We start from the raw sequence: 11,709 nt of genomic DNA on the forward strand, positions 1-11,709 counted from the left end.
TAGATTTCCTCAAGACTCAGGGTACCTACAATCTTCTCCCTGAATTAGTTGGTTAATCCATAAGCATTTATTAAGTACCTATTGTATGCCAGGTACTGTAGTTAGTACTTGAAATAACAAAGAAAGGCAGAAACACAGTCCCTGCACACTAGGAGTTCACATTCTAATGGGGAAGAACAACATCCAAACAACCATTTACATGAGATATACACAATGTAATTGAGGGGTAAACTTAGAGGGAAGGCACTTGCAGGGGGCTGGGAAGAGGGAGAGACTGGGAAGAGCCTTTTCTAGAAGATGGGATTTGAGCTAAGTCTCGAAGGAAGCCAAAAGTTGGAAACAAGGAGGGAAAGCATTCTAGGTATGGGGTTGGGAGATGAAGCGTTACATTTGAGGAACAGCAAGAAAGAAAGCTTGTGTCACTGAATTATAGTGTTTGGAGGGGACTAAAATGTTAGAAGACTAGAAAGTTGTAAAGAGTTTTAAAACTGAACTTGGACATGATAGTCGAACCCAAGTATCATAGAGAATCAATGGAGTTTTTGTTGAGTGGGGTGGAGAGGTGGTAAGACACATGGTCAGAGCTGTGTTTTAGGAAGATCACTGGCAGCGCATTGGAGAATGGACTGGAGTGGGGTAGAACTTGAGGCAAGGAGACCAACCAGAAGGCATTTAGAATATTGAAGTGATGAGAGTGTGAGAAGGCAGCTAGCTGTATGTGAGTGGAGAGGAGGAAACACTGAAAGTTGTTGTGAGAAGAGAACATAAATTAGATGTGAAGGTAGAAATGAGAAGACTTGGCAACAGATTGGATATAAGGCGAGTGCGAATCCAGAGTCAGCGATGCCAGAGTGTCAAGATTATGTGACTGGGAGGATGGCGATATCCTCAGCAGTGATAGGGAAGTTCAGAGTAGGGAGCGTTTGGGAGGAAATAGAAGGAATTCTGTTTTGGACACATTGAGTTTAAGATGTCAGTCTGGGGAGAGAAGGTAGAGGTGGATAAATAGACCTGATAATCATCTCAATACAGAGATCGAATCCATAGGAGCTGATGAGATCCCCAGGTGACATAGTGTAGAAAGAGACGAGGAAAGGGTCTAGGATAGAGCCTGAGGGGCACCTACAGGCAGTGGGCTTGACCAGAAGGGAGATCCAACAAAAGTGACTGGGAGTGATCAGACAGGGGTAGGAGAGAATGAGGAAAGAGAGGTGTTCAAAAAGCCTAGAGAGGAGAAAATATCCAGTAGATGATCGTGTCAAAGGCTACAGAGAGGTCAAGAAGCCTGAGGAAAGGCCTCAAACATCAGGGAACAATTTTCTTTAGGGGAAAACTGTCAAAAAACCCAATTCTGTTCCAGTGTTTAATTTAAAATTATTGTCACATAACCTTTAGAGGTATGGAAGGGCTTTAAATTATCTAGTCTACCCTTTCCCACTTAGAAGTGAGGTAATTGAGGACCAGACTGGGAGAAGACAGTCACGAGAGGAGCAAAGTAAGGATTCAAAACCACATCTCCTGACTTGTGGCCCAGTGCTCTGCATTCCACTGCTAAAAGTGTGGTAACTTTGAATTTCATGGAGTCCTAAAATGGTATAACTCAGAGGTATAAGAAAGTTGGGATGTGGCAGCATTGAGAGGCATTGGGATATGCCCATGCTTCTCTATCTTCCTTCACAAGAGTACGAGCTACAAGAGCCGTTCGAGATCATCCCATCTCCAGTGTCACATGGGCAAGAAGTGGCCCAGCCTGCATTGGAGCCAGGTCTTCTGACGATAGATCCAGGCCTCTTTCCACTGCCCAGAAGGCAGTAGCTGACTCAACGAGCATTTCCAGAAGGGCACTTGGGGTGGCTGCCCTCATGCACATGATTTGGTGGAGACGATGATTAGCTATTATTTGGAAGTAACAATAGCAGAAAAGGATAAAAACAGCTTTGTGGAGAGCTAATTTTTGGACAGATTCAAAGGAGTGTTTGCAGGACAGAGCTTGTCAAGCATCAGTGTCCACAGTTCTGGTCTTGGGTTATCATTGTGGTATATAAAGGAATGTCCACAGAATCTATGTTGTCACTGAGACTACACACACAGCTTAAACAGGGAGCAAGTGACAATGAAGTTAATTGTTGCCTAGCTTTATTGTACCAGCTGAAGTTTCCCCCTCTTCCTGACTCTAGAACAGAGTAGTGGCTCCAACATTCATAACTTGGGCAGGAAAACAAAAAAAGTCATTAGGAATCATCTGACCAAGTCCTATTATTTTTCAGTTGAATAAGCTTGTACCTGTTCCTTGTCAGAGAGGGAGGTTGTTTTAAGTCTCTAACATCAGAACATTTTCATCCCTGTGTGGTTTTGTGTTAGGGCTATTTGAATAAATAACTCTAATATTTATAATTTGAATAAATTACCTCTAATATGTTAAATTCCAAGTTTGTGAAGTAAACTACTCCTTAATGAAAGCCAAAAATAACAAAAACTACTGAAGCTGCTCCTTATACAAACTTTATTATTGCTTACAGTAACAATAAAAAGAAATAACTTCTGTTTGTATACTACTTGAATAGCTATGTTTTGTGCATGTTCTCTCAGAAGAGTTAGCAGCCCTGAGACAAGGCCCATGCTGTGTTGTACATGTTTTTATCAAAGTTGAGTCTGAAGTTGAAAATGCACCGACTTCCACTATCTTTTGAGCAAGCCATTTCCCCTCCTTACACCTGTTTCTACATCTGTAAAATGAGGAGGCTGGTCTGTATGTTCTCTGAGGTCCCTCCAACTCTGACATTCCATGATTGTGTGGGATCTCTCTTTGTACAGGACAAAGCATCATGTGGTGGAGAGAACATTGGAACTGGGATCAGAAGACTGGAGTTCAAATAGCAACTCTGGCCCTTTATAGATGTGTAACTTTGGACAAATCCTCTCAACTTTTTGTGCTTTAACTCCTCATCTTTAAAATGGAGATCACAATGATGTTTTATTTTAGAAAGCACTTTATCTCATTTGATTCTCACAACCATTGGAGGTCATCAGATGATAATCATGAATTTCCATCTTGAATGTTCCTAAGGGTTGTCTTTTCCAAACTTTTCACTTTATAAATGTGGAAACCAAGACCCAGAAAGGTCATGTATCTTGTCCAAGGTAATGCAAAGAGTGTTGGACTTGGAATAGCAAGATTTGAGTTTGAGTCATAGCTCTGCCACTGACAACCAGGTAACCTTTAGCAAGTCACTTAACTTCCCTAGACTTGAGTTTCTTCATCTGCAAAGTGAAGAGGTTAGAGTAGTAAGTGACCTGAGTCCCCTTCCAGCCCTAATTGTGATCCTTTGATTTAATATAGGTTGTAAGTAGCATATCTGGGATCTGATTACAAATCCAGCATGCTTTCCACTGTACCCACTGCTGCTAGAGATGTTCTCTTTTTTATTTGAAAAAAAGCCCGTGACCTAGATAGTATATTACCACTGGTTACCCAGCAAACCAGTGTCAGAGGTATAATTTGAACCCAAGACTTCCTGACTTTTAAGTCAAACACTATGCCAAACTGCTTCACAGGACTACTTGATATAAGCATGTTATAAGTCTTAAAATTCTGTTGAAAAATGAATTATTATTACTATTTCTTTCTCTTACCATACTAAAATGTTATGCCACCTTCTGTAACTTGATATTACCTTTTGGGTTCCAGTGGGTTATGGAAGCCTAGTCCTGCTACTCTTCCTTGCCCTAAACTCTAATAGTCACTGTATAATTCTTGTTCATGCTTCCAGCCTGTGGGAATCAACTTAGTTAGTGTCCATTCCAGCCCTAATGACCAGATGTTATGGGCAATTGACAACAAGTGGAATGTCTATGTCCGAATTGGAATCACTGAGGAGATGCCTGTGGGAACTGACTGGGAACATGTGCCAGGTACCATAAAAACAAAATGTTTTTTTTTTTCACCCTGATCAGTTCCTTCCTCCCCTGCTTCCTCCACCTTCCTTCAGTTCCTGACTCGATCACTGTGGCCCTACCACCCTACCCCCTTGTGACCTTGTGACATAAGTCATCAAGTCATCATTCTTCAGACCCTTGCATGTTTCTGCAGCCCAGGGAAAGTCTTACATGAACTCTGGACACCTCAGAGCTTCTCAAAAAAAGATGCCTCACCTATCTTTCTGCTGTTTCTCCCTCCATCCAAGCTGTGTAGTGACAGCAAATACCCCAGCCCATAGCATAGGCTTAGGGGGTCTGCTCAGTCTCCTGCCTGCTGGCAGCTCCTGAACAATAACAAGGTGGAGAGAAGCCTCAGGGCCATTGTTGAGAGCCACCTCGTCATGCCTCCAGGATTTTAGCTGCCCTGGCTGTGATAACAGCTAGATTTTCTGGGATCACCTACCAGGTTATTTTTAACACATTATTAACATTTGTAATGTAAGTCCTTGGGTTCTGAATAGATTGCTGCTATCCTTCCTCCTCTTCCTTTCCCCCCCTCCCCTCATTGTTACTTATAACCTGCCTCTAACATATCTGGAGAAATAGCTGTTTGATTATCATAGCCTGTCTCACCTAATCAAAACCCAGTTTGTTTTATTTTAGGAATCATATAGTTATATCTGCTTACTTTTGTCCCATTTTAAAAATAGTTATTCCTGATCTTTTGTGAATGCTGAAAAAGATCATTGCTTCCCAAACTGCCTAGAAAATGTGGCATTCTTGATGGTGAAAATTTCTGAATTGTTGAGGATATAAAAGCATCAAAGCATTTGTTACTATTGTTGTTTTAATTAGTTCAATTAGTAATCATAAATAACAAAAGTATCATAGAATCTAGAGCTAGAAAGGACCCTGAAGATCATCTATTTCTTCTCTTTCACTTTACAGATGAGGAAACTGAGGCATAGAAAGGTAAAGCAAATTGCCCAATTTCACACAAGATAATAGCTGAGGCAGGATTTTGTAGAGCCAATTACAGCAGCACACCTGAGGATTGCTGGTGTAAATAATTTCAAGGGTCTAATCCCACAATATAATGAACTCTCTATTCATTCATCATTAAGCTAAAGCATAACATTCACAACAACATAACATAAAAATTTATTACTAAGATGGTCACATAGTCTTAAACAAAACGTATCAATCAATCTATCTTAAAGCATTCCTCAGAATCCTCACACTGAATATATTATTGCATGTAGTAGCATTCCCAAAAATACATTTACACAAGCAGGGGGTCTCAGTCCAGGGTCTTCCCTAGCACAACATATCATCCTTAAGGGGTAGCAGAAAATACAAACACCATCTACCCCTAGGTCACAGTAAGTCACAATCTCCTCAATCAATACACAGTGTCCAAGTAGTCCCCTCTCATTTTGCCTTGAGGCTGACTTCCAAATTCCATGGCTCTTCCTCTGTGGGCTGACCACTTTGGACTCTCGTCTGGATTCACATGTAGGCAACTCTTCACTCCTGCTCCATGTCTCAGCTAATGGGGACTGCTCCACTCCAGGTTCCTGCCCAACAGCAGGCTCCAGGGACTCCTGCCTGCAGCTTCTGTTTCTAGGAAAACAAAGCTTAACAGGGCTACAATATTTATGCACATTACCAGCACCATCATCTCAATTCACTTTAATAGCTCTTAATAGGGGCTTAAGCTAAGCCTCCTTCCCACGGACAGATCTCTGCTCTTCAGCTCAGTTTACTTATAAGGATCAATAGACAGGGCTTCTGTCTGTGAAATCAACACAGATCAACAGACAGAGCTTCTGAGAAATTAACATAGATCAACTGACATCACAGACATTCTTTCTGTTAGGCCTCTCCACAAGCAAGTTCCCCTAACCCACTCATGATCACTTCTCTCTTCCTCAGTTCTGTTCCCCTCTTTACTCTGTCCTCTCCCTCCAAACAATACAGTACATACTGTTTCCAATCAGAGACTCTTGATTCAATCAAAGACTTTTTAAAAAAAATTTTTTGAAGACTTTTGATACAGTCAAAGGCAAGACTCAGTCAAAGGCACTTGATTGGCTAAAACTCAATCCAGAAAAACAACAAAAAAATCCCACTTTGCTTGCCATTACAGATTTGAATTCAAATCTTTAAAAAAAAAATTTGTAATGGCAAAGTGGGTATCACTTTAATTTAATCACTCCGGTTCATAGATTGAGAGCTGAAAGGGACTTTAGAGGCAATCTAGTCCAACATCCTTATTTTGCAGACGATGAAACAGGCCCAGAGAGGTTAATTGACTTGCACACAGTCACACAGGTTGGAATTGGCAAGAACCCAGGTCCTTTGACTTCAGTCTGGCTCATTTTCCATGGTATAACAGTGCCTCTCAATCCTTATAAGCATCTGTCATTCCCTTTGCTGAGTTGAGTGAGGTTTGGAGGACTATTTATCCCCACATTACTATACTATCTGTATTTTTATATTTACTTTTTGTAATTTCAGTGTACTTGCCTCTAGCAGCCTCTCCTCCATTCTTAGGTCTAATCTGCTGTGGTCTTGGAAACCAAATAAGCAAACTGGTCAGAACTCTTATGTCAAAGAAATGTCAACAGATTCTGAATGGGAACCTAAGGAGCTAGCCTACAAGTCATACGTGTGAGCTCTAGTTCAGGGACTTTATTAGCTATTTTAGTTGCAGAGAAGCCTTTATTTCTCCCTTACTTCAGGATTATTGACTGGGTTTCAGATAGGTTTCAGATATTCTAAATGGGCAAGAGTCTTGAATTTTTATGTGGTTGCTTTCCTTTGGTTGTAAATGAAAAGAGAGAAACTTCTTATGCTCCTTGAGGGCAAGGATCATGGCTTTTCCTTCTTACGTATCCCCCATAGCTCCCAGCCTAGTGCTGCACCCATAGTAGATTCTTAATAAGTGTTTGATGAATCTTCTAATATTTGTCCTCACTGGTTTAATCAAAAGGACATTATCTTGAGTCAGGAGACTTGAGTTCTAGGCCTGAATTTGCCACTAACTAACAGTAAGACTTGGACCAAATGATTTCTCTTCTTTAGGCCTTAGTTTCTTTTTATCTGTCAACTGTGAGGAGGTTGGAATAGATGACCATTAAATCTCTCTAGTTCGGATATTTTGTCTTCTGTGATACTGAGGTCCCTTCTGACTCTGACGTGTTATGGTTCTGTGATTCAATAAAAGATAGGGAAGCGGCCTAGAAAACCAAAGACACCTTCCTGAATTTTGTATCAAAGGGAAAACTAGTTCTTATGTATGAGAGGTAGCTCTTGCATTCCCCAGGTAAGATGTTAGAGAAATACATTACTGTATCTCATGGAATGTGTCTTCTTTAGGATTACAGGCCTCTCATCTGGCTGTGAGTACAAGGACAGTTTGGGCACACTGTGCGAACGGTGATGTGGCCCGACGATACGGCATCACTGACAAGAACGCTGCAGGAGACTACTGGAAGAAAATCCCTGGGAATATGTCATGTTTGACAGGCAAGTCACTGTGTATCTGTTCAGCTTTGGGAAACCTCATTTAAAAAAGAAAACAAAACACCTCACACATTGGTAGGCCTTTTTCTCCCTGAGTTAACAGAGCACAAATGAATGGGTATTAAAGAGAGAACTGTGGGAAAAGCAGAAGAGAGAAACTCCCGTTTGTCTTCACCTTACCAAAATCGTTATACCAAAACAGCATCATTTGGATACCCAAGGTTGTGTCCCTTTTCTTGCCTCCTATCCCCTACCTTCCATCCTTAAGCTGAATTTATAAAGCCATCACATCACCCTGTCAGGAGCTAATCATCAAAATCTAGATGGGCTTTTGTAGTATAAATAATTAGGTCTGTAGATTCTGAGAGGTGGAAAAACTTTGGGGTCAGATTCTAACTGTATTTGTCATTATGCGATTGGCCCTTCTGAACTTCATTTTTCTCACGTTAAAAGTGAGAGGTTGAACTAAATGTTCTCTATGGTCCCTTCTATCTCTAAGTTCTAAAATCCCTCTCCAAACCTCAATTAACCTGTCTGCACAATGAATACCTACCCTACTGGCTTCACGGGATCCCATTTATATAGTTCTTTGAGATATACCAAGCACTTTCCTTATAACAACCTTATGATTTAGGTAGTGAAGGTATCATTGCCCCTGTTTTACAGAGAGTAAACTGAGACTCGAGTCCTGCAGTAATTTTCCCATGGTCATACAATTAATAAGTGTCAGACAAGATTCAGACTTTAGTCTCTACTAACTCTAAATTCTGGTACCTTTTCACCTACTTATTTGATCTTTGTGAATCAAATAAGGTAATGGATGTCAAGCATTTAGTACTTAATGTTTATAAGTTAATATTACTATTAGGCTCTAAATTACAATTCACTGTTTTCTTTTCAGTGACCCCTTTAGATGAACTATGGGCTATTGGCCCGTTAGGGTATCTTCTCCAGCGTCTCACAAAGACCTTCAGCCGCTCCCACATATTGCAGAAAACTGGCAGCACCTCAGTCTTACTTCATCCTGATGACTTTGAAGATGAATGGGAAGTAATCTGAAGGGACCTTTGTGAGGGATTTCTCGGGAATTCCTGTAATCGGCACAACTGGTTTCAGTCAGCTCCCTTTTAACATGTGCCCCACTAACATCTGACTGTCCATCCCAAGCGAATCTACACGTTTCAGTATTTCTTTGGAAGCCAACAACTGTGGCAAACTGAAATTAAACTCTTAATTGTAGCAGCTCATTCTGAACCATTAACTCAGTTAATCTCATTAGTTGTGACAACAGCTACTTTTCAACCTCATGCATACTAACATCTGTAATATGTGGTATCTTTGTGAGAGGGGCTTCTGTTGTGTTCAGCACATTGTCAGGAAATCTCACTGTTGGATAAAGTGGAATTATCTCAAGATCCTGTCATTGAAAATTCAGGTTAGGCTGAAACATAATGTCTGTGTACATTAGATAAAATTTCAAATCTTCCAGCACCAACAAGAGTTAGTAAATGTAGATAATGAAGTAGAGTTTGTTGTTTTTTGTTTTTTCCCCAAAATGATGGATTAGGACCAGCATGATCAGTTTCCTGTTATAAACATGTAATAGCCCCAGAGCTAAATGGATCAGGTTAATGCTCTTCGACCATCACAGCTTGTTCAGATAATGGCTTCAATTACACTCATAGGAGTTGATTCTCCTTTCAGGCAGACACTCAGAGCCTTGCAAAATTGATGACTCAGCTCCAGAAACTCCAGAGGGGGCAGTAGATGGAGATTGAGTGCAGCAGGCAAGGATGGGTGAATGGACTCACACAAAGACCCGGGACGGTGTTCTCCCTGACTGCAAAAGGCAGGGCAAAGTAGTGTTCTTCTCATTCCCATAATATAAGGCAATCGAAATAATAAAAATTAAGGCACGTAGATGAAAATGTCAGTACTCCATGTGTATGTCAGTACTTAAGATGTGTCCCACAAGCTGAGTTAGTGATGAGATGGGGAGATGTTATCACTACTGGGAGTATAGCTATGTTAGCTAAATTTAGCAGTGTCTTTAAAGTTATATTTAACACATGTTGCCTGTGGGCTAGATGAAAACAGGCAACATCCTCAGTCAATTAATCATTTCCATTCTTTTGGTTTTCCTTTAAGCCTCTCTGATACCTCATTCTTTAAAAAATCAGAACTAAAGATATAGAACAGAACTTTTAGGTTCAAAAATCATAGTGGACTTTTCCCCTTCTACTTTAGGTTTATTTTGAGTTTGTGCTCCCTTAATCAGCCTGCAGAGGAGCCAGTTTTAAGAAGGGCAAGAGGGAGCTCAGCATCATGCAGTCAGCCCAGAGAGAAGGGTCTTGTTATCCTCACAACTAGGCCCCTTCCTGGGCAGCAGGCTGCTCCCCATTCAGATCCACACATCAGCACAGTAAATCTACAGAAATCTTAACCGTCCATGAGCATGAATCCTTGGGAACTGCTCTCTAGCATTTGCCCACTCCAGCCAAACTTTACAATAGCCTTGTGTCCCATGTAGAGCCAGAGTCTCTGCTCTTCCCTCTCCCTCCACCTTTGAAAGTAGCAGTAAACAGCAATTCCAGCCAAGTGAGAGGCTTTTTGTTGGTTTGGGTTTAGGGGCCTGGCCTTCAGACCGTCCTTCAACACCTACTTTATGTAAGTGTGTCAGAGTGTATGGGAATCACGGTTTTAACTAGTCGAGATACAACCCCAAAGTACACCACAGAATGACCTAGTACTGCCCAGTGCTTCCAGAACCCGATTTAATTGTAATTGGGAAATATTTAACAAAGTAAATAAAAATATAGTAAAACATAGATAATGGTCATTTGTGGTTTTCTCTGTCAATATGCAGCCCACAGGGATCATTTCTATTTGAGTTTGACACCACTGGTCTAAAAGATTCTTTAATGTGGACACTTTTATATGATACTTTGTATTATAGCCCCAGCCCAGGTGCAAGTTCTGTACTATATTATACACTGTGCCTTGCTTGGTTCATAATGGATATGGAAGCCCTTAAGTCATGGAACTTTTAGTGCAATTCAAATTGAGTCTGGTTAATAATTATAAAAGTCCTCTAGTGTCATTGCCCTGAATAGAATTTTTATTTGGGTTTTAACTTTTGCTTGTGCATTGAGAGTGCAATAAACTAGATTTTTTCAAAATTGTATGTGTCAGATGTTTCAGTTACATGGGTGGAGACCCTCACAGCATACTGCATCAACCTTGGATGGATTGATTTTCCTCAGCATCCTTGGGGATCGACTTCTAGACTTCCTCACTGTGAAGGAATATACTGACTATGATGAGAATTTTCAAGGCAGAAGAGTGTGGAGGAGTAGAGAGAACACTGGACCAGAGGGAAAGAGAATGTGTGTTCTGGTCCTAGCTATGTTATTTCATGATGTGACCTTAGGGAAAACCCTTATCCTCCTTGGACCTTAGTTTCTTTATCTGAAAATGAGGGGATTGGTGTCTTAGTGTAAATCCCTTACATTCTATTTATTCTGTGATTTTACAATTTTAAGGTGCCTTCTACCTCTAACATTCTTTGTTCTCTGATTCTAAGGCCTGCCTGGTGTTCTCATGTATGTTAAATGGTTTCTTAAGGAGAAAATAAAGTTCATTGGTTTGCTGAAGGGATGGCACAAGCTTGGTGTTAAGGTGGGAATGGTAGTGTCAGAGCAGAACTTTTAATCTGGTGTTTGAACATGGAGAAAATTCACACAGAAGGCAGAACACTCCAGACATTGCAGACAGGCCTGGCTCTGAAAGCATGTCAGGCAGATTCCCCGGAGGTCAGGCCAGTGCAGTGTGGTAATAATAATCAGAATAGCTGACATTTATATGGTATCATGGAAAGAGAGCACAGGACTTGGAGTCCAAAGCCGCAGGTCTGTGTTCTGGCTTCCACAGCTCCTAGCTTTGTGACTGTAAGTGAGTCTCTGAACCTCCATAACCTTCCATTTGTTTTTCTATGAAACGGGAATGATAGTGCTTTGCTGCCTGCCTTACAGGGTTATTTTCATGAAGGCACTTGGTACGCCTTAAAAGCACCACGTAGATAAGAAGCGCGGTGACGTAGTGTCTCGTAATGACAGCTTACTTTTCACAGAGATTCATTCACTTCTCACAACAAATACAGGAGTTATTGTCCTCATTATACAGACGAAGAAATTAACTCAAAGAGGACAGACCATCTGCCAGTAAGTGCAGAGTTGGGGCTATAGACTAGAAGGCATATGGGCA

General features: G+C 40.9%; 1 protein-coding gene across 2 annotated transcripts in view; it reads left to right on the top strand.

The window, feature by feature from the left end:
- Positions 1-10,625, top strand: part of TECPR2 (tectonin beta-propeller repeat containing 2) — a 140,516-nt gene extending 129,891 nt beyond the window's left edge. For both annotated transcript variants that reach the window (XM_069103739.1, XM_069103738.1), the window contains exons 18-20: positions 3,771-3,912; positions 7,300-7,449; positions 8,348-10,625. In XM_069103739.1, the coding sequence (XP_068959840.1) occupies positions 3,771-3,912; positions 7,300-7,449; positions 8,348-8,505 (450 nt within the window). In that variant the 3' untranslated portion in view covers positions 8,506-10,625. The remainder of the gene's footprint in view (positions 1-3,770; positions 3,913-7,299; positions 7,450-8,347) is intronic.
- The last annotated feature ends 1,084 nt before the right edge of the window (positions 10,626-11,709 follow it).

Source organism: Petaurus breviceps, unplaced genomic scaffold (assembly GCF_028583685.1).
Source record: "Petaurus breviceps papuanus isolate PSGF00001 unplaced genomic scaffold, PetGlider_PUasm1.0 64, whole genome shotgun sequence".
Classification (NCBI taxonomy): Eukaryota; Metazoa; Chordata; class Mammalia; order Diprotodontia; family Petauridae; genus Petaurus; species Petaurus breviceps.